A 23101-nucleotide genomic window follows, 5' to 3' on the forward strand; every position below is an offset into this window, starting at 1 on the left:
AGGTAACGCCGCAGCCGCTCCTACTCAGTCATGAGGCCATGTCCCATGGTTCGCCGGTTGGGGGAAGGCTGGCGCAGCATCTTGTAGAGTGGCGTGCCATTACTTCAGATGTGTGGGTTCTGGAGATCATAACCCACGGCTACTGTCTTCCCTTTCGGCACAGGCCTCGCGACAATCCACCGGGGAACCTCTCTTTGAAGTGTCCGGATCCGCTCCTTGCGCAGGAAATTCAAGCCCTGCTGGAGAAAGGCGCCATAGAACTGGTGCCTGTAGCGGAGAGGAACAAGGGATGGTATTCCCCTTATTTTTTGATTTCGAAGAAAGACGGGGGATTGAGACCCATCATGGACTTGCGCGGTTTGAACAAACTCCTCAGGAAGGACAAGTTCAAGATGGTTACGCTCTCTCAAGTCCTCCAGGCCCTTCAGCTTCAGGACTGGTTGGTGTCACTCGACCTCAAGGATGCTTACTTCCATGTGCCGATCCATCCCAAGCACAAGAAGTACCTGAGGTTCGCGGTTGGCGACTCGCACTTTCAGTTTCGGGTCCTGCCGTTCGGTTTGACCTCCGCCCCGAGGGTTTTCACCAAGCTCATGGTGGTGGTGGCAGCGCATCTCAGGCAAGGGGGGATTCACGTCTACCCCTACCTGGACGATTGGTTGATCAGGGGGAGCTCTCCCGAGCAAGTCCTGGATCATCTGTCCGTCGCCTGCCACTCCCTTCACAGGCTGGGCTTCTCCCTCAATTTAAAGAAGTCCCATTTGACGCCATCACAGAGGCTCCAGTACATCGGAGCAGTGCTCGACACTTCCCTGGGGCAGTGTTTTCCTCCCCAGGTGAGGGCTCTTCACATTCAGCAGATGGTGCACAAGTTTCAGCATGCCCAGACGCTCCCGGCGTTCGAGTTCTTGAGGTTGCTCGGCCTCATGGCATCCTGCATTCTTCTGGTGCCAGAGGCTCGCCTGCGGATGAGATCTTTGCAGTGGGCACTCAAGACGCAATGGTCGCAGTCCTCCGGCAGGATGTCGGACCCGGTTCAGGTGCCGCCCTCGGTCGCCCGGGACCTTCTGTGGTGGGCCGTCGAAGGCAACTTGATGAAGGGGGCTCCATTTTGGCTACCCTGGCCGGAGGTGACGATCGTGTCGGATGCATCCCTCACGGGATGGGGAGCTCATGCCAACGGGCTGACAGTCAGCGGTCGTTGGTCTCCGTCGGAGTCCAGACTCCATATCAATCTGTTGGAGCTGAGGGCCGTCAGGCTAGCCCTGAAGGCTTTTCTGCCGACTGTGCGAGGAAAGACTGTCCTGATCATGACGGACAACACTGTGGCCATGCACTACCTCAACAAAAAGGGGGGGGGGCAGGGTCACTTCCTCTGTGCAGGGAGGCGATGCAGCTCGAGTTCTGGGCCATCCGGCAGGAAGTTTCGATCTCGGCAGTTCATCTGGCCGGAGACGAAAACGTGACGGCGGACGCTCTGAGCAGGCAGAGCGCGATCTCTCACGCGTGGGAGTTGGCTCAGGAGATTCTCCTGGAGATCTTCGCCCTTTGGGGGACCCCTCAAGTGGATCTCTTCGCCTCCAGTGTCAACCGGAAGTGCGAGAGGTTTTGCTCGCGGGAATTTCCTCCGAAAGGAGCCTTAGGAGACGCGTTTGTGGTGGAGTGGTCATTCCCGCTGCTGTACGCGTTTCCTCCAGTCCCCGTCATCCCGCAAGTGCTGCGGAGGTTACGGAAGTTCGGTTCCCGGATGATCCTCATTGCTCCGGCGTGGGCTCGGAGGACGTGGTACCCGGACCTTCTCGACTTGTCCATCTGCCCTCCACGTCGTCTTCCCTACCGAGACGATCTGCTCTCACGGGAGGGGGGTCAGGTTCTCCATCCAGAGGTCGGATCCCTCAACCTTCACGCTTGGCTTCTGAAAGGTTGAGGTATAAGGATTGGGACCTCCCTGAAGACGTGATGGAGGTGTTGCTTTCGGCCCGAAGGCCCGCAACTAAGTCTCTGTACCGTTGCCGTTGGCGTAAGTTCTGCGACTGGTGCAGAGTTCAGAATGTGGATCCTTTTGCATGTGACATCCCCATGGTTCTGTCCTTTTTGCTTTCTTTGGCCCACAGGGGCTTGCAAGTGGGTACCATTAAAGGTTACCTGGCGGCGCTGTCCATCTTTAAGCGCTCATCTGAAGAATGTTCTTAATTTAAAATCCCTTTAATTTCACAGTTTCTAAAAGGGCTCACTAATGTGTTCCCTCCGTCGCCTTTCCTGGTGCCCGGTTGGGATTTAAACCTTGTTCTTAGGTTTCTTATGGGTGCTCCGTTTGAGCCTTTACATTCTTGCCCTTTGAGGCTGTTGACTTTGAAAACTGTGTTTTTAGTTGCGGTTACTTCCGCTCGCAGAGTGAGTGAGTTACAGGCACTTTCTGTTAAGCCACCCTTCACTGTATTTCACAAGGACAGGGTTGTCCTTCGAGTTCGTCCTTCTTTTCTTCCAAAGGTAGTGACGGAATTTCATTTGGCCCAAAAGATTGTTCTTCCGGCATTCTATCCTCCTCCGCATCCTGGTAAGGAAGAGGAGAGGCTCCATAGGCTTGATCCTAGGAGAGCTTTGAGCTTTTATGTTTCTCGCATGTCCCGGGTCAGAGTGGACGATCAACTCTTTATTGGTTACGCTGGTAAGCGCTTGGGGCAAGCTGTGACGAAACAGACTTTGTCACGCTGGATTATTTTGGCCATCTCGGAGTGTTACCGCTTGGCGGGTAAGGACCCACCGGCTGGCTTGCGGGCCCATTCTACCAGGGGCGTGGCTGCATCTACTGCCCTGCAGAGGGGTGTTCCTATTCGCAACATCTGTGATGCTGCCACCTGGGCTTCAGTACATACATTTGTACGGCATTATTCCCTCGATTCCATCAGAGGGCAGGATCTGGCCTTTGGCAAGGCGGTCCTTTGCTCTGCTATTTGATTGGCTATTCTAAATTTTGTTTCTTAATTCTTTCCCTCCTCCTTGATTTGGTACTGCTTTGGGAGTCTGTCATAGATATGGAATACGTCGGAGGACCCAATCCCCTCGAAGAACAAGTTACTTTCTTACCTGGTAACGTTCTTTCGATGGGAGGGTCCGACGACGTATTCCATATCGCTCCCACCCTGCCTTCCCCGCTGCAGAATTTCTGTTGCGATTGCAGCTTACGTTCCGCAAGGCTTTGTGTCGGACTGGCAGTTGACTAATGTCACACGTTCTGGGGGAAAAAACTACAACTGAGGCTACTGGCGTCGTGCGTCCTACTTATCACATCGGATGACGTCAGACGTCGGAGGAGGTCCTCGACGGCGGCGCATCGACGTCATCGACGCAGGACGCAGACGCCGAAAAAGTTTCCGAAGCAGCACAGCTGTGGTGATTACATGTCATAGATATGGAATACGTCGTCGGACCCTCCCATCGAAAGAACGTTACCAGGTAAGAAAGTAACTTGTTCATCTAGACCAGACCTAAAGCCTTTTAGGTTGTTTTTATGTACGACACTTATGTATAGGTGTTTTCATTTTGGGTGATTCTTACTGTTGATCTACGCCTTTTTGGGGGGGGGTGTAGGTATTTTTTCTGTAATTACTGTCCATTGCACATTGATTTGGCCCTGTTTATATGGCATTCGATGCAATACGCCACTTGCTTGCTTTTGCAGTTTATCTTTTCATGAAAGGTCCATTCTCTGTCTCTGATGGTGAAATGTTAAACTTTTTTTTGTATTAATGCACACTGAACAATTCCCACACAAGCGATAACCTACAAGGGTTGCCAAGTTCCAGTTTTTTCTAAATTGAGTGGACCAAGCTGTCCCTGAAGTTTCTCCGTCTCTTCAGGTCAAAGAGGTGCTTCAACATAATTTGATTAGATACCAGTGTTTACAGATATTCCTTTTAGGTCCAAGGTGTTGGGGCAAAACGTGGTGTCACATGTCATTCCGTTTGTGTCTTGTGATATGATCAGCAGCATTAGGTTTTTTTCCCCTCTTTGAGGGTTATTCCTAATTTAATCCGTCTTGCTTCCGGTGTCACCGGACCTGTTGCATAGTACAGGCAGGGTGGAATCTGGAGAGTCGTCCCTATCTGCACGGAATCACCATCACCAAAGGCAGTCCTCTCCCTCCCCACATGGAGAAAAGATGAGTCTAGTAGTTGGAGACGCCAACTTAATCCTGACCAGATGGATCCCATGCAAGACCTACTGTTACGTCCCGCCCCCTTTCCTCCATACTGTATGGACGTCCCTTCAAGGGACGGGAGATGGAACCTTTTTCACCAGAAAAAACCTTCTTCCCCTTTAAAGTTAGAGGCGGGCGGGGTGCGGCCCAGGGAGCATGCGCTGCCCTGACTCTGCCCTCCGGGCACACCTCAGTCCCATTTTGTGCGTCGACAGGAACGGGCTGAATTCACCAGCGCTCCTGTGTTTGGCTTCGCCATGTAATTCCACGTGCAGATACTTCTTCTTTGTCTTTTTTGTCTTTTCTATCATTCAGATACACGGTCCTCAGGCGTCACGCTCCTCCCCGGCGCATGTTGACTTCTACAGGGTTCAGCAGGTGTCCATCCTGCAACAGGCTCTTCCTAACTTCAGACCCCCACGCCCTCTGCCTACCTACGTTGCCTTGGCCCAGACCACGGTTGGCAATCCTGTTCGGCTTGTGATGGGCTGTCCTCGAAGGCACTGAAGAACAGACTAGCCAGGTGGAGGGATCGGCCAGGTCCTTCTACCGGCACGTGCATCGAGGCTGCTACAGCTACCGGCCTTCGGGTCGAGGGATCCTCGGATCCTCCCGGGCGCAGTGTTGAGGGACCAGAAGGTTCATGTACCGGGTCTAAACCCAAGGGGTTACGCCCTTTTCCAGCTCAATGTTGGAGGGGCTACGCCCTAATACCGGCAATGCGTCTGAGGGGGCCCCCAAACACAGCTCTACCGACCCCCTGGTTGAGGGTGTCGCACCTAACGGGCCGAGGAGCAGGCTAGGACTTGTGATCCACACGCAAGAGTCTTGGACGAGGCCGGGCCCAGCGGGCCGAGCAACACGTCTTGGGCACGTGGCAGGCAGCTCAACAAAATGGCTGCCGCGTCAGAAAGGGGCTCCCGTCCGATGCCATTCCACGAATTCGGTGAAGGAGTGTCCAGGTGGGACTGGCCTCAACCAGGTACGTGGCCTACAGTCTACCCTTCCTTTGTGTCCACATGGATAGGGTACCCTGTGACCCAGTTGGTACCTCCTGCCACCTCTTTGGCCAGTGAAGTGGTGCTCTTCGAGAAGTTTCTCGGCCTCATGAGGTGTTCTCATCAAAGACGCCATTAGGAAAGTCATCCCTGCCATGCTAGCGGCACCAGACTCCTCCATCGGGCCCCCAGGCCCCGGTGCAGCTGCCTCCTCTGAACTCCTCACCCAGTGCCAATCATGCTTTAAGGCGGGGCTAGCGGAAGCCAAGCTCTTGGAATCCACAGTGGCTCATATCGATACCTCAGGCCGTGCTATCTGTATTGGCATGGACATGAGGAGAACAGCCTGGCTTCGGGCACCGAAATTCAACCCGGATGTCAAGGAGCGCATTATAGATCTACAGTTCGAGGAGGCGGGAGGGGGACCTCTTCCACTCCTCCACGGATGAAGAGCTGGACAAGAAGAACAGCAGCTCACAAATGGCGAAGTCTTTATACATTCTTACAAAGACAACGCCCAAATCGTACACCCAATCTCAGCAGCGCTCGGAAAAAGGGTCATACATATGGAGGGTTCTGCGGCTTCCAGGAACGCAGATCCAGGCAGCTGGTCCTCTTGCCATCTCGGAACCGGCGCAAACAACAAAAAGGCGGCAGGGGGGTGGGGGGGTGGGGGGGGGGGGGGTGGTAAGGGCTTTTCCCAGTCCCTCATTGTCAGCCTCTGAGGGAAAGAAGGCATGACACAACCCTTTGGGTCCACGTGTCTCCAGTGGGGGGCAGGCTTGCTCTCCATGCACAGTTCTGGTGCCAGAATATCACGGATCCCTGGATCCTCTCCGTAGTATCCAATGGGTACCATCTTCCTAGCCCATCCTCTCCTCCCTCCTCCCCTCCACTCCCACAGGTTGGGACAGCAACTCTTTTGGCGGAGATCCGGTCGCTCGTAGAGAGCCAGGCAGTGGAGGAAGTCCCAGCCTTCCAGCAAGGCTTTGGCTTCTACTCCAGGATTTTCGCCATTCAGAAGAACCAGGCGGGCCTGAGCGTTGTGCTAGACCTTTCCACCCTCAACCTCTCCCTACCCCTGCAAAAATTCAAGATGGTTACGCCAGCTTTTATAGCGGAGACATTGGACAAGGGAGACTGTATGTGTTCCCTGGACCTGAAGGACGCGTACCTACTTGTCCCGATTTGGCAGCCCCATCATTCTTTCCTACAGTTCAGGATCATGGACTACCATTTCCAATACAAAGTCCTTCCATTTGGCCTCAACTCGGCCCCCAGGGTCTTTACCAGTCTCATTAACGCATTGGCGGCCCTCCTCAGAGCGCAGGGCCTGCACATCTACCCATACCTCGACAAATCGCTCGTCAGGGCTACATCTCCGGAAGCGGTTCGCCACTCTTCCCATGCCCTTATGAACACTCTGCACAACCTGGGCTTCTCGCTCAACATCAAGAAGCCACAGCTGCACCCTACGCAAACTCTGACATTCCTGGGACTCATTTGGGATTCGTGCTCCGAGAGGGTTTTCCCGTCGGAAGACAAAATCTCGGCCATCAAGAGGGCCACCGCCCACTTCCTCAGCAGAAAGGGGACCTCTGTATGGTGGTACCAACATCTTCTGGGTCTAGTGGTGGCAGTCCTATTAGCCTACCGCACACAAGACTAAGGATGAGAAGCATTCATCTGCACTTCGCTGTCTCTTGGTCCACAGCACCTGGATTCGACAGGAGCAGGAATACCACATCAATTGGTTGGAGCTGAATGCCATCTGGCTAGCGCTCAGAGCATTCCTACCACTTCTCAAGTGAAAGGTTGGTCTCATCCAGACAGACAACTCGACCAGCATGTACTACTTCAACAAGCAGGAGGCGATCAGCATGTGGGAATGGGCCCTGGAAAATGACATTTACCTCTCGGCAGTCCACCTCCCGGGGGAATCCAACCTGTTGTTCGACAGGCTCAGCAGGCTGGGGGCGGACAATTACGCGTGGCAGCTAAACAAGCTCGTTATTCAGGAGATCTTCAACAGGTGGGCTCATCCCCAAGTGGATCTGTTTGCCACCTGGCACAACAAGTGTCCCCTGTTCGTATCCTGGCAGGGTCGGGGCCCCAGCTCTCTGGGTGACGCATTTCATTTCCTGTGGACCGGCATGAAGGCCTACGCCTTTCCGCCTACTCCCCTGATCCACAGGATAATTTGCAAAATCAAGGAGTCTCACCGACTCATCGTTCAGGCCATGGTTTTCGGATCTACTGAGCCTCTCGGAGGTGCCCCCGAGACACCTTCCGACGGGCCCAGCACATCATCTGGCGCAGCAGGGGGGCGGAATCCACCCTGCGCCAGGGAAACTAGCCCTCACAGCGTGTTACCTGAGCAGGTAACGCTTAAGCACCTTAGCCTGTCGCAGGCCAATCTGGAGATCATACAGGGCGCCAATAGCAAAGCCACCAGGGCCCAGTACAAAAGCAAATGGGACCAGATTCTGCCACTGGGCAGACTCCAAGGGAATTGACCTCTTGGCCTGCAATTTGGACGATGTGCTCTCCTTTTCGGCACACCTCGCTCATTCAGGCGTACAGGTGGACACCTGCCATATATACCTTGCAGCCATTGGGGCTTGCAGGACCTCTGAGGAAGGCATTTTTTCCTCCTCAAACCCTATCGTCAAACATCTGACTGGTCTCGCTAGGCTCAACCCGCCCGTCAAGAGACCGCACCCTGTGTGGGACCTTAACATAGTCTTGGGCGCCCTTGCGCACAAATCATTCGAGGTAATGGCTTCTGTGGGCATTAGGCTGGTCACCATCAAGACACCCTTACTAGTCGGTCTTACCTCAGCTCGCAGAGTCAGCGAGATCCAGGCGCTGGTCGCCTCTGAACCATATACCATCTTTCACAAGGACAAGGTAGTCATGCGGACGCACCCGGCATTTCTGCCCAAGGTTCTATCTGCATTTCACTTGAATGAATAGTCCTTCCTACGTTCTTTTCCAATCCCAAGGACAAAGCACAGAGAGTGCTGCACTGCCTAGATGTCGGGCGTGCCCTAAAATTCTACTTGGACAGGACCAAGGGCTTCCGCAAGTCGGACACTCGGTTTGTCATTTTCAAAGGCTCGAGGCCAGGCTACCAGGCCTCTAAGGCATATCCTGCTGGATGGTCTCTGCCATCAAGGAAGCATACGAGGGCCAGCACAAGCCATTCAGGGCCAAGGCAACGGCCATCGCATTCCAGCACCAGGTCCCTTGGCAAGTCATAAGCAGGGCAGCCACTTGGGCCTCTCCCTCGGCTTTCTGCAAGCATTACTGTTTGGATGCCGGCTCTAGATCTGATGCAGCTTTCGGACAGGCGGTTCTCAGGAACCTATTTGCTTAAGGAAGGTCTCCTCTCCACCCTAAGGCTACAATCGGCTGTAATCGCCCATACAATATGGAGGAAAGGGGACGGGACGTAAGAGGAATTAAGTTAGTCACCGTAGTGACTAACGTACTCTTAGTCCATAGTCCCCTTTCCTCCATAGGTCCTGCTAACCTCCCCCCTAATGATAATGGTGTCATTAGGCAATGCTAAATCTATTGTCGACGTGTCAATGGGGACTCGGGTGTAGCGCCCGAGGGCGGAGTCAGGGCAGCGCATGCTCCCTGGGCTGTGCCCCCGTGCGCCTCTAAATTTAAAGGGGAAGAGGGTTTTTTCTGGTGAAAAAGGTTCCGTCTCCCGTCCCTTGAAAGGGACGCCCATACAGTATGGAGGAAAGGGGACTAGGGACTAAGAGTACGTTATTCACTACAGTAAGTAACTTATAATTTATTCGACCTGTGTAAGATCTTTCCTCTGAGATGCAGACCCTTAAGGTTGAAAATGCTTCCCTGAAATAAATTTGTTTTGGCTCGGGACGCCATAGCACAAGAAAATCCTACACTCTGTATGGTGTTGGATAAATATGATGGGTCACCTAAAAAGTCACAGCAATTTCTGGACTTGTGCACGATACAAGTTAACTTCAGGTCCTTGCTGTATACCTCTGACAGAGCCAAGGTGGGCTTTGTTATATCCCATCTGTCTGGCAACTCCCTTGGTCACGGGCAACTCCCTTGGTCACGGGCAACAACCACATACTAGACATTTATGTTGCCTTTCTAACCGCATTTAGAGCTATATTCGATCGATCGAGACATTATCGGCCCAGTAGACTTTGCTAGATTTCTGACGAGGCTTTCAGGATTTGATGACCTATATTACGCTTCAAGCAACTGTCAAAAGAAACTGGCTGGGTAGATGCCTGCTTCAACTTATTTCAACAGGGTTTGAACGAAGCGCTCCAGGGTGAGCTGGCACAGGTTCCCAGACAGGATAATTTCAATTCCTTGGTGACTTTAGCCCTTCAAATGTTTTTTTTTCGTAAACAAGAGAGGCACTTGGAGAAACGTAAAACATTTTCCTTTGCATCCATAGGTTGCCTTACAATCAACCTCTAATTCTCAAGTTTCACCAGATCCAGAGCCTATGCAACTGTAACTGCTTGTGGGCCCCTAAGTGCTGAAGAAAGGGTGCGCAGAATTGCTCAGGGGCTCTGTTTGTACTGCGCTTCTCGCAATCACATGTTTAAGGCTTGTCCCTTTATACCATTAAGACGTTAGGGAAAAGCTGCCTCCGTTTCTTAGATGGAGCACGGAAATGGGAGATTACTGAAGCGCCAAATCTCCATTACCCATAGCCACCGTTTCCAAACCTTTGTTAGTGGTATTGGGGATTTCCTTTGCTTTTTCCTCATAAGATCCCCTACTAGCATTTGCTTTAGTCGTGTTCGTGGACATTTCCTGGGCTCAGGCCCATGACACACCTACACGACCGGAGACGACAGTAGTTCAGTCTGTAGAAGGGATTGATTGTTGACCTGTCTTCTGGTCCCATTACTGAACACACTCAATCTGTACGGATGTTCGTCCCCTAACACACTGAGGTGTTTTGCTTTGACCTGATTAAAGCAGCCGATTTTCCCATAGTTGTGGGAATGCCCTGGCTCCAGTGTCATCTGTACATCAATGGATCGGCGTTCCTTGGTTCTGAGTGCTGTGTCAACATTGCACCCATGAAAAATCAGAAGTGCAAGTACAATGTTCACCCGATTCAGCAAATGTCCCAAGAATATCGGGACTTTCATGTATTCGCAGATTCCTTGGAAAATAAATGTTCTCCATCGTCCAGAAGGTTGTGGGATTGACACACATCCAAACGCCATCAACCCATTTGGGAGGATGTTTATTCTTGCTTCTCCACAGAAGCATGCCCTAAAAGAATATCTGCATGTTAATCTCAAGAACGGCCTCATCAGGATATCCAAAATCGCCAGCTGGGGCCTCGTTCCTTTTTGTACCTAGAAAGACTACCGGGCTTTGTCTGTCTTTGGAATAACGTGGACTCGATCAAGTATCTTTGAAAGACAAGTACCCTTTGCCCTTGATAGTGGGTATTTTGCAAGCTCTGCAAGGTGCCCAGGGATTCTCGAAATTAGAGGTGCAGATCACCTGATTCGTATTCATTCGTCAAGAATACGCTGTGAAGGCTGCCTTTAGAACACCCTACAGGCATTATGAGTAAGGTTATGCCTTTCGGTCTCATGAATGCCCCAGCCGTCTTCCAGAGATTCATGCATCAGATCTTCGCAGATATGCTTTTTCAGTTTGTGATGGTCTATCTGGATGATATACCGATTTATTCATCCAACCCACATCTCCACCAATGTCTGTCGGGTTCTTAGGCTTGGCATAAATTAGAAAATTATTTTGTGATCTTTCTAATTTATTGTTGCCAATTACAAAAGGTACCTTTTCACTGGTCCGACAAAGCAGATCAGGCCTTTTCTTCTTTGAAGGAGTTGTTTACACAAGAACACATCTTGGGTTTAGTGGCAGCTGGTTGCCACTAAACCTTTCATTATAGAAACGGATGCTTCAGACGGCGCCTTAGGTGCTGTTCTGAAACCCCTTCAAAAGGATGACCAAGAACACCTGTCTCTCTAGGACTTTAAACAGCGAGCGACATTACTCAGTAGTAGAAAAGGAGTTTTTGGCTACAAGACAAGCCTTCTTGTAATGGTGACATCTCTTAATCGGCGCTAGACAACAAATACAGATCCGAACGGACCATCGAAATCTACAAGCTTTGTAGTCTATTCAGTGTAGCAAATTTGTTTGTGCCCAATATCAGTTCTTTCTTACTTAAATACCTGGAACACAAAACATTATAGCGGATACCGTGTCTCGTCAATGCAATGACCCTGGATTTGCCAACATGCAATACAGTAATATTCTACAAGATTAAACTTTCATTTTCCAAATTGAATCCTTTTTATCCCTAGTGAAACGCGATACCAATACCTCCTCTGTGGAATCTTCAACAAAACCATGTATTCTTATAAGGACCATTGTTTGTATTTACCGACAGAAAGGACCCATAAATTGGTGGTAAGTTTCTGTCATGATACCTTTCCTGCTGGACACAGAGGTATTAAAGCCGCTACTCTCTCTATTCGGCAACATTGTAGCCCTAGACCACTTTCATCCCTCCTACATCTAAGCTTTGCCGCTATGCTACCTACCTTGGTCAGGTTTTCCAGTGTCGTCTTGTTCACCATACTAGTTTGGCCTCCTAAAATCCACACTCCAGGTGGATTTTTTTAAATCCATCTGAACACTGGGACCATTGTTGGCTCACAGTACCAAGCCCTGGGAACCAGCCAGGTTATTTCTGGTAAATGGAGCCGTTTCCGCCAAATCCACTACCATGAGTAGTACTTATCTTGAGGTTCTTGGAAGAATTCCTATTCATGAAATTCACTCCTGGGTGTTCCCCCTGGTGCGTAGTAGAGAATCCAGAAAGGCAAGTCCTAACTGCGATTCCCCATATACTTTAATTGAGGGGTTGGAGGTGTCCTCCTGTCCTGCACCACCTTCTGTGGTCCATCACCCGACCACTGGAATCATTGGGGTCTACTGTGGCCTTCCCTGGGCTTTATGGTTGTTGCGTCTCAACTGTGGGGTACAACTATACTTGCCTCCTTCAGTGTGGATGGTTCTTGAACTTTTCCCATAATTTTCTATGGAACTTTGAACGAACACTGGAACTCTCCCTAAAGTGACTGGGGGTACTTATCTGCTCCTGGGCATTTTTGCTGGATCCCCCATGGGGTTCAGTGAGCTCAGGGGCAAGATTTCAGTACCTACCTATGATTTTATGCTAATGGAGACAGCGGCTGCATTTAATAACAATGTGCATATTTCCACATGATATGTAATCTGAAAGTGTTGTTGCTGAGATGTTCCTTAAATCTCTGAAGATTTCTTTCTTCAGGATAAAATAAATTCCCTTTTATTTCCCACACCCTGCCATATGTGTTAGGTGCTTGCTCCCGGGTCTAGAGTGTTCCACATTGTTGGGTTGTATGGTATCCTGGTTCCCCCACCTACTATGCCCTTGGCAAATGGCACTATAGAGACATGGTGGTAAGGAGAGTCCTTTTTAAAGGTTATTGTTTTTATAAAATACGGGTATCTTTTTAATACTGTGTTAATACTTAAAGCGTTTTTTTTTTGAATGGATATTTTGATTTTTGTTTTTATTAAAGTATATATTTTACAGTATAGTGTATTTTCTAGAGTTATGCGTGTGGACTAATTTTACCTTGGTGTCAACCTACTACTCCTCCCTAAGAGTTAAGCCTTGTCGTTCTGTCCGCTCTACCCATTTTTCAGAGGTCTGTCTTCCCTTTCTTGTCAGGTCTTTTGGACTTCCCGCTAGGGTTAGTTGTGGCACACTCCACATAGGATGGTTCAAAAACTGTCAACAATAGAAATGGAATTGGATGTGGGGGCGGGGGGCTGACTTTGTGCCTACTTTTCAACCAGATATATGTATTCTAACCTTTCTTCTACTTGACCAGAACCATTTGGGTCAAATCACCATCTCCTTGTTCCTCAAGTTACCTGCTGTGCCATTGTGTCTTCATTGTAAAGTCAAACCTCTTTAGTGCCCATTGGTGCACATTAATGCACATCATTCATTTCTCCATAGTTGTTGGGTTGAGATCTCATCTGTTGTATTTGAGCAGGGCTGACACATTCACAGTACGCTAAATCATTACAATGGGTTCTAGCTAGGATGCCTGTTATTTGTTTATTTGATTTAACCTTACTTGATGTGATTATGCTCGGGCCTGCCATGTGCAATTTTGAACCGTGTAATGCAAATATTCACTAGCCTGAAATATATGCCACAATGTGAGAAATTTCCCACAAGCTTGAACCTCTGGTTAGGGCATTTTCTGCACACCTGCCACCTGAGTTGGATCGTCCCTTAGGGACACACAGGTGGTGTCCCAATTAAGGCCTTTTGTTTAGGGCACATTACTGGAAAAAGTCTGTGAACCAGTTGGAAAAAGCAGACGTTCATGAAAGAACTACAGTTGAGGACTTTGGCCACCTTTCTGTAAATTATATATATTTTTTAACTTTGGGTGCTTTGTCAATATATCCTTGTCCATATCTCCTTGTCAATTTAGAGTCCTCTCCGGTCTTTGATAAAGCAGCACCTAGCGACAGTTGAAGCAATCTAAATGATCCTGTCACAGTAGTAGTCTTATGCATACAACCCATGTTTTAATGCCGTTCTTACCACTAAATAATTTTACTTCATTTTTTCTTGCTCTATACCTTGGTTCTTTTTCTTCCAGTTAGCACCTTCCTCCTAGAGATCAAAATTCTGGCCCTGCTTCTGCCATGAGAATGTTAATTTGCGTGTTATGGGTTCTTGTGGAGATCTGAAGCAAGCAAACTCAGCAGGTAAACCTGTGGCCCAATAGTAGGCTTTAATCTAGGAATATCTTCTTTGGCTTTCTTCGGTGGTGCCAAAGAGCATTTCAGCGGGGTGTGCCCAAGTTTTGAATGTCCTCTCACATTGTCAAACAGGTAGTGTCCAATTTTTATTTTAACCAGTTCGGCAAAGTTGTGGGTTGATGGGACTTGGTATAAATCACTAGTGTTGAAGGATTCCCTGTAAATTATCATTATCAATGTTTAAATCTCAACTGTGCTATAAAAGGAGATTACTCTGAGGTCTTTGTAAAAGTTGTGCCTACAGCAAATTTTGGAATTTCGCTGCAGAGATCTGCTTCTGCAGTGATAACCCAATTGGTTTAGTTAAAAAAGCACAGCAAGTTAGACGTTTTTTTAATGCTACTTAACCATCGCTGAATGATGGCCTCCTCAAACTTAATCTAATATTTTAATCTCGATTGTAATTTGGATGAGTGAACAGTGTACTGTTTTGGGCATCATAACTCCCAATGTGCGATGGCGACAGAAGGAATCATTGCCTAAATGCAACGAACCAGGACTGCATTTACCATAGTGGGATTCAGGAGGTTGAATGTATGTATTCTGTAATGGACATGATAGAAATAACATTTATTTAACTTGAATGTCATTGCTTATATTCTTGTGCTGTGCTGTTGGGCAGCTTCATAGTCTACATAATAGGTTAAGTTACTCTTAGGAAATTGGTTGAATGGGAGCTGATTACAAAGTGCTTGATGTTTCAGGGAGGTACAACATTGTACGTTGCTGTAGTTTTTATTGAAGAAGAGCAAATCGAGCAAATCGAAGTAACCGAGCAAGTTGAAGAGCAAACCCTTCCCGCAATCACTGCTGGTGAGAATGATACAGCCTTGATTTCACAAGGTAAGCTTTTGTATAATTTACCAGAGTACAATAAATAACACTGCAAAAGCTATACAGTCTTCAATTGTCCAGGAAATATTGGAAATCACAATGCCATAATCTCAACAGACTAAATGCAAGCTAGATGAGAAATGTTTCTGGGCTTCAAAGGTCATAGCTCTGGTCATGTTTTTCCTCCCCATTTTCCCAACCATCTTGGTGCATTGCTTAAGTTTTGTGAGGGTTGGACCATTCTGCAGGAATTCTGGTGCCGGCTCCATGCTAGATTGCATTTGTCATTTGGGATCATGGCTCAGAAGATGTGGTTCATAATATCCAGCAAGAGTTTGGGGAAAGTCACAAAGTAGCCTAAATTACCTTTGAGAGCGCGGTTATTAATGCCTTCTGGGCACTTGTTGCCATTGCGCAAGTGAACATGGTCATGTCCTTATTCCTGTGCACCATGGTTCACATGCTAGGTGAGGTTTTATAAGCTGGAACATCTTGGACACCGTTTTAAAAATGAGGCTTTTTGGTAGACACCTGGGTCACAGATCAGACTACTTATGTGGCCTTTCTTCATGAATAAGTGTGGCATTACTGTGGTTTAATAATGTGGCAGCAACCCCTTCTAGCCTCACGCAATTGTGTAGCTTCCAAATGTTTTGGGGCCAAGTGCACATTCACCTTAAACTATTCCTATGAGATGGGGGAATCTGCACCTGCAACTTATCAATCACTGGGTGCATTTCCTGAAGTTCTGAGAAGCAACCTGACACTGTTAAAGGGTTCTGTGGAATGTCTGCTGCCGCAATCTGCCCAACATCTCACTCAATTGTCCAAGTGCTGCTGCAATGTACTGATTTCAGCAAGCTCCAAGAACAGTGGGAACCATGAGTAACACCCTTACACCCCACACCCACACATGCCCTGTGACGACCACCATCTGGACCTAGCAATTACACCTAGGTTACAGCATTCCTCTGCTTCCATATAATACCTTGCTACATGCCATGCTCAGCCTGACCTAGAAGCAGGTGTGCCTAATGAGGGTTGGTAAAAGGTAGAGACCTATTGTTTAAAAAGAAAACTTCCAACTCTAGGACCATTTATCAAAGATCCCTGGAAATCAGGAACACAAGGCTTACCTTACCTTCAGCATAGGGCTACCGTGTTGGTAGCTGGTGGAGAGTTTGCCCAGTGCCTCAATTCATCTTCCCAAGTGTGGGTGTGGCTTGCCTGACTATGGGACCACCACGTGACTGGACCTGTCATCTGGACATCTGCACTGTACCCCTTTTTTAAGACCGTTTTTATACAACCCTATAGGGGATCTTCAAATACGGTCCTTAATAGTGGGCTAGCATGCCTGATAAGAAAGATAAGCCACAACTCTCTTAAAGACCAGTGATGAGGGCAAAACGTCCAGGCTTAACTCTGAGGCAGTTGTTGCTGGCTGATGCAAGTACAATTAGTCCACACACTTATCTATAGAAAATACACCACATGGATATGCTGAAAAATATGTAGTATATATGCTATATAATAGTTTAATTATGTTAATTATGAATTTTCAGAACCAAATTCATCTGAAGTTCTAGCTAAACTCAAGGTAGTGTAGCTGAGCCGTAAAACTTTTAGGTGATCTAGAGGTGGAGACACACAGAGCACTCTAATAAGTGAAAGGAGGAATTCTAAAAATACTATTATCTATTAGGCCTTACCACACTCTATGCAGTTTAAATTGCAGGGAAGTCGTACTACTCAATCAAATCCATATGCATATGTACCTCCAAGAGGTTGACCGTAATTTAAAAACAGTTCCAGGTTATTCAATTAAGAACAAGTAAAAACTGTATGCATTAAAGCAAGTGCAGATTAAAAAAGTAATATTTGAAGCAATAGCACAGTTGGTTAGAACAGTGCAGTACACTGTCAAGCACTGGAAACGGTTATGGTTTGCCTTAAAATAAGGCCTATATACATAGGGCTTCATCACAAGTTGGGCGGTAACCCTTAAATGCGGGGGTAAGAGTGTTACCGCTGCATTTAAGGGTCCACCCAATCTAGAGTCTGGCGTGTTTACCCCCAGCTTAAAGCTGGGGGTGAACATGCCGGAAAAATGCCAGTTTTTGGCGCAATTACTGTGCGTTTATACAGCCGAAAATTCCCCGACCCAATGGTGAATGGGGAGTAACAGTTAGCGCCCAACCCGTGATCCGGCGGTAATACTGCTGGAAGGGTGGCCGCTAACGCAAATAAAGTTTTGGGGAGGGCTAGTCTGGGTGGATAGACTACTACTGATCACAACCAGGCTAGAAAGGGGTAGGGGTGAGGACTTTGCACCTGCAAACACTGATATGAGTGGGAGGGGGGGAAATGGGTATGCACGCTCAGCCCCCTTATTCTGATTACGCTAGAAAACTGCTTTAGGGTTCGTAGAACCGCTGGTTCCCCCTTAATTTGATCGTTGGTCTGGTTGCAGACGGTCCAGGGGACATGGGTGCAGAGGTCATTTTCATGGTTTATTGTCCGTACTGTGCATCGTCCTCTGGCAAGGCAGCTTCTGTGACTTAGTAGATGGGAGATACAGGAACCCTGAGATAAAAACTACCACAAGTTGCACAATGTTGGAAGATCCCAGGGAAAAGGTGAAAGCAGGCAGCATCGCAGATTACCATACAAAAGCAACGGCAGGGGACTGATGAGGCGGGCATCAAGAAACTGCTCCAAGGTGGCCCCTCTTCTGGATAGGGGCGCAGCAGGAGAGATGGAACTCTGCAGGTGTCCAGCTTGTGACCCTAGACAAAGTCCTAACTTTGGCCAGTGACTGGAGCATTGACAGTTGGGACAGAGCTGTTCAGCCCACAGGATGGATGGTACCTGAACGCTTCAGAGGGCAGAATCGGCATGCAAAGGTCCGGACTAGTTGGTCTCGACATCGGTCCAGAGAGACCGGTCTTCTGGAGGAAATGCTGGATATCTTTAACAGTTATTCTTGTGTCTTCAGTGGGCTGCAGCCCTTTGAAGGGGTCTTGACTACGACAATCTGAAGTATGGCTGTACAAGTCCTCCTTTTATCCTACATTTCAGCAAGGGCTATCCCCAACCCACCAATGGGAAGGATTTGCGCCCTTCAAACTCTCAATGGCTGTCCAATCCTGTACAGCCTCTTGACCCACATCTGACCAGCAAACACCCTCACATCCAGCCAGGTGCACACAATGCTGTTTTGCTTGGGAAAGTCCTGGCTTTGCCTGTGAAAGAGCTTTTCTTGTATGGCATTTTCTAGCCTGACTGAGCAGGAAAAAGGTGTGGAGAATCTTGTGGATCCCCCACTAAAACTCTGCCTAGAGTCTCCTCCCAGGTGGCCAGGAGATGGCAGACCCTTCTTGATCCCAATCCTGGGGGTGGTGTACTGTGGGAGGATCACCTGGGTGGAGACTTTGCAGGGTAAGACATGGTATGGTTTCTTGGACGATAGCACGATCATTCCAGAGAGGTTATTGCATCTTGTCATTCCAATGAATGTCAGTCTGGGGTTACAAACAAACAGATAAAAGCTGGGAAAAAAAATGCATGAAGATGTTTTCCAAACCATTCCTTTATACCACTAAAAGCCAATATCCTCTACTATATCAAAGGTATTCCAACAGGAATGATGAACATGTAACCTTTCCTGCCCTGTCTCTTTCTCAAGGGGTTAAACATTATAATTACTCTTAATATCTGGTCAAGAAACTCCATCTTAAAACCTTTCAAAGGATTAGAGAAACCGAATTTTCCCAAAATAAACTAGTCCCAGAATCCCCAAGGGAAAGTGAAGAGGAGGGGGGCTGAAGAGGCATACAAAAGTCAGGCAGGCTAGCTCTAGACAAGGTCAGGCAGTTAGTCCTAAGGGCCTATACCGGAACCTAAATAACTCACCTGAGGGGGCATGCAAAGCTGCAGCAGGGAGGAGCAGTAGAAAGAAGCTGGAGCAGGAACTGGAAGGTCAACAGTAGCAGAAGAAGCAGAGCACAAAGCTTTCAGTTCACATCGGAAGTGTGACCACAGAAGGGATGCCAGAGTAGAGAAAGTGGAGAAAAGGCACTTTTCACCTGCTGGCTCTGAGTTGGTTGTGTGCCAACAAACCCTGTTGGGCTGTGGCAGCATTGGAAGGGAATGGAAGCAACAGGCAGTCTTTGCAGGTGTGCCTAATAGCTGTGAATGCAGAGCTGAAATTGTGCTTTCTCCGAAGTCCCACGTGCAGAAGCAAGCCGAGGGGAAACTGTAGGGTAGGAGGCTGTCCCTTGATGAGGCCAGATCGGAGACACCCATGCAGCAGAGCGTTATGCATCCCAAGAGTCGCTGCAGTAGTAGCAGGAGAAGAAACTAAGCTGGGAAGCAGTAGCAACCAGCAGTCGTGATTGGGAATCAGAAAGGAAGCTCTGTACTCCTGAACAGAAATACGTTGCCGGTAACTGTAACCAGCTTTAATTACACTTGCATCCAAGTGAGTAGAAGTTAACTGTGAAAGCAGGAAGTCTTTTTTATTAAGGGGAAAGCAACATGTGCTTATGTAAAAGCTTGCGTGTAGATAAAGCCTTTCTTTCCCTAACATCAGCATTACCTTGTTGCTGAGCGGTCGCGTGGCTACTGTCAACACAGAGCAGTTTAGAACTGACTTTTCTGAAGTGTTGAAGCATCCTTTAAAGAGGCTGCACATGAGACAATATTTCCCAATATCTTGGAGGCCGAGTGCTGACCGAAAGGTGTCTTTTGTGGCAGTTCAAGAGTGAAATGAAATTGCGTGTGCCAAATTTACTTTTCAGTAAAAGGTTTGCATCTTGCAACACATTAAAGGCTGAAGCAGAAGTCGTAGAAGTTGCAGCTGAAGCCAGAACAAGTACTACCCAAGCCCTTAGAGATAAAAGTGAATCCCGCTCATGTAAGAACTATGTTCTGAAGTTGTTGAAGTCATTGTTACCAAAGAGTCCTTTGTATTTAAATGTAAAAGGATCATGCAGAGCTGGAAAAGTGGCACTACAGCTTTGGTGGTAACCATTGAAGTAAAGGTGTACATGAAGCTGGGGAGGGGAGTTGGGTTCTTAACAGAAGTTGTTTGTAAATCTGCATGGAGGAGACCAGTTGAAGGAAGAAGTGGTGTAAAGGCTCTAAGACTTTTTGGAAGCTGCAAGAGAGTCAAAGAGGCTCCCCTTTCTTATGGCATAGAACGAAGAGCGCTTTGCCAACCTGTGGAGGTTGAAGTCTTTTGGTAGTTGCCTAATCTTGAAGTTGCAGTTGTAGCAGTTTACCCAACGCTGCGTCTCCTAACAGGCTTCTCAGAGAAACGTAGTAAGAGTGAATTTGGGGATACATCGGTGCTCTCATTGTCGGAATCCCTGGTGCCAGGCGCTCCGCTCTGCACAGTGAACGTGATCCCCCGCTGCTTGCCTGGAGTAGGCAGTACCATGTCTACTGTAGGACTGCATTAGGGGTTGATGAACTTTCAAGCGCTTCTTTGTGAGTTAGAAAAGTCTGCCTCTTTTACTCCCCTTCAAGCAATGCACCCCTCATGATTTTGCAGTCGGGACCTAGCTACCTTGCTAGTGGCTCTTTAAGAGCTGCAACCCACTGTGCGCACCTCCACAGCAAGCACGCGGCTCAAACCGACCCCTTGCTTAGACAAGGACCTCTAGAGTGTACACTGCCTGCCCACCCAGAGCCTCTCGCCGCCCCTCGTCCTGTCATTGAGAGGCCTCTGATGATCTCCACTGGACACCTTGGAGCGCATCTGTTTTTCATCTTTATGATCAATCTTCCTTTCTAAATCTTAACGGTCACGTCCCTGCCGCACACAAGGGCACTAAGAGGATAACAAGCTGACTGAGATGGGCCGGGGGAAGACTAGTTACAGGTATGTATGTGTGTGTGTATGATGGGGGACAGTGTTTGTGGTGGGGAGGGGGCTGTGGGGAAGGATTGTGTCTGCGTGGTGTTTGAGTGTTTTGTTTATGTAAGGGGTTCGTGGGGAAAAGGCAGGGTTGGGGGAGAGGTTGAAGAGGGGTTTGTGAGTGACACCTGATTTCATAGTGCGCAGGGGGAGGAATTCAAGTATTTTGAATATTAAAGGCCCTCCCAAAATCGGCTGAAAAAAATAATTCTTTTTTTTGGTGCACCCTTTAAAATTTGAGATAATGACATGGAACCAGATTTTCATATTTATGATGATGAGTCGACCCAAGAACATTTTGCTTTGACTAGGTAACTATTTGACCTTGTCCCTAGGTGAAGGGAATCTTTCCCTTCTCACCTAGTTTTTTTTTTTATGGTTGACCTTTTTGTCTCTCCATAGTGATGGTTGAAGTTTCCTACAACTTTAGGGCTTAGCATGGGTTGCCTCTTTGGGCTCACCGGTTAATTTCTTTCCTTTTAATTGGGTGAACTACAGTTCCCAAGTAGTAAAGCGGGATTTTCATCACCTTTATGTGGAGTGCTGGGGGGATGCAATGCATCTCCTTTCTTAGTTACCTGTAACATTTGTGTTAAAATTGCAAGTTTGCATGAATGGCTGGTAGCAGTGGTTTTACCTTTGACTTTTTGGTCCTATTGCTCACAGGCTGTTAAATCGGCTTCTGTAATGTGCAGAAGGGGCACCCTTTTTCTAAAATAGTGGGCTGCGTCTTTTTTTTTTGCCATGTTTTGCTTTTAGTGTCTGAGGTCTTCCCATACGATTCTAGGTGGGAATTACCTCCGTGGGAGTTTTATCTTCGGCGGGAATCCTTTGTATTCCCTGCCAAGGCTGCAGAGTGTCTGAGAAGGCAGAAAGTGAGGGGGCTGGGGGGGGTATCAAAAACCCCACACCCCTTTGCCTTTCACCTTGCCTGAAAGGAGCCCAGCCTCAGTGAGGGGGGGAGAGGGGGAGGCTGGTTGTCCTGATTGTACAGCCAGACCGCCCTCTTTCTGTAAAATGCAGGGAGTCATTGCAGAAGTTGTGCTGTAGTTCCTGTTAAATATGCCGAACCCAAAAGCTGCTGTCAAGAAGACCACTGGAGCTGAAACCGAAGAGGCAGATGAAGAAATTATGATTTCCAGGGACCAGAGAGCCTGCTGTGTAACCGGAGCCAGCTTTAACCCTTCCTTCCAATTGCTCTGGAAGATCCCCAAAAGGATGACCTTGACACAGAGCCTGGTGAGATCCACTAGACCCAAGAAGACTTGCATTCTGAGCCATCCCACGTTGTGCTGCGACCTTGCAGGACTGCAATACTCTGGGACCTCGAACCATTGTGCAGTGTATGGTCTTCCGAATCAAGCTGAAACTTTGGTGGCCTCCTCCTGGCTGTCCAGAGACACGATTTAAGTCTTTAAAGTCCCCTCACCGGAGTGCTGAACCAGATCAGAGACAAGAATCTGATTAGCAATATTCAGTCGTCCCCTGGCTCCTGGAAAAGGGCACCAAAACCACAGAGCCGCATCCAGCCACGGAGAAACTCACTCTTGCCTGGAACCTTCCCCATTGTTCCTTGCTGCAAAATCCCTTCCAGTGTCCTGTCTTCAGTCTTCATGCCAGGGAATTCATTGTCTGGGTTTTTGGCTGCAGATCATGTAGTCTCCCCTGCTGCAATCTCATCTGTGCTGAGGTACTGTGTTGGCTGGGGTTTCTACCTGTGTGATAGCTATATAGCTGTGGGGTGTTTCTTGTGATTTGGAGTGTCCTCATGCAATTCACCCAGCCCCACTGACTTCCTAGGGTGTCTGCACTGTCCCGAGACCCTAACTCTTCCTGCAACTGAACCCTACCTCATCCTGCCTACAGCTGGCTCCTAGACCGCTAGGGTCCATCTTCTCCCTCTGGTAGAACTCATTCTATAGATTAGGGAAGGATTGGATAAGAAAACGATTCTGCCTTAAAGTATAACAAGTGTTTAAAAGTTACTTACTTGTGAAAAAGTTGGTTGGTATCTGCCCTTCTGAGAGCGTGCAGTTACAAATGTTCTTATTTACCTTGAATGTGTTCTGCAGTTATGAAAAGTATATGTAAGGTTAGTTTACTCACCTGTGAATTGGTTATGCCTCTTTCCCAAAAGTAATGCTGTTGGCTTCACTCAACTATTTCTTTCAGAATATTACTGTAGAAGTCTACCAACTGGGTCTTGCTTCCTCTGACCAGCTGCATGTGTCGGACCCTCTAGTCCCTGTG

General features: G+C 48.3%; 1 protein-coding gene across 9 annotated transcripts in view; it reads left to right on the top strand.

Moving 5' to 3' along the window:
* LOC138577572 (zinc finger protein 3-like) overlaps positions 1–23101 on the top strand; it is a 216326-nt gene that overhangs the window by 122698 nt on the left and 70527 nt on the right. For 8 of the 9 annotated variants that reach the window (XM_069649643.1, XM_069649637.1, XM_069649644.1 and 5 more), the window contains one exon: positions 14799–14937. In XM_069649643.1, coding sequence (XP_069505744.1) covers positions 14799–14937 — 139 coding nt within the window. Of the gene's footprint in view, positions 1–13931; positions 14041–14798; positions 14938–23101 lie in introns of all 9 variants that reach the window. The other variant, XM_069649645.1, reaches the window with a different exon arrangement.

Source organism: Ambystoma mexicanum, chromosome 1p, assembly GCF_040938575.1.
Source record: "Ambystoma mexicanum isolate Mex_15411 chromosome 1p, UKY_AmexF1_1, whole genome shotgun sequence".
NCBI classification, from domain to species: Eukaryota; Metazoa; Chordata; class Amphibia; order Caudata; family Ambystomatidae; genus Ambystoma; species Ambystoma mexicanum.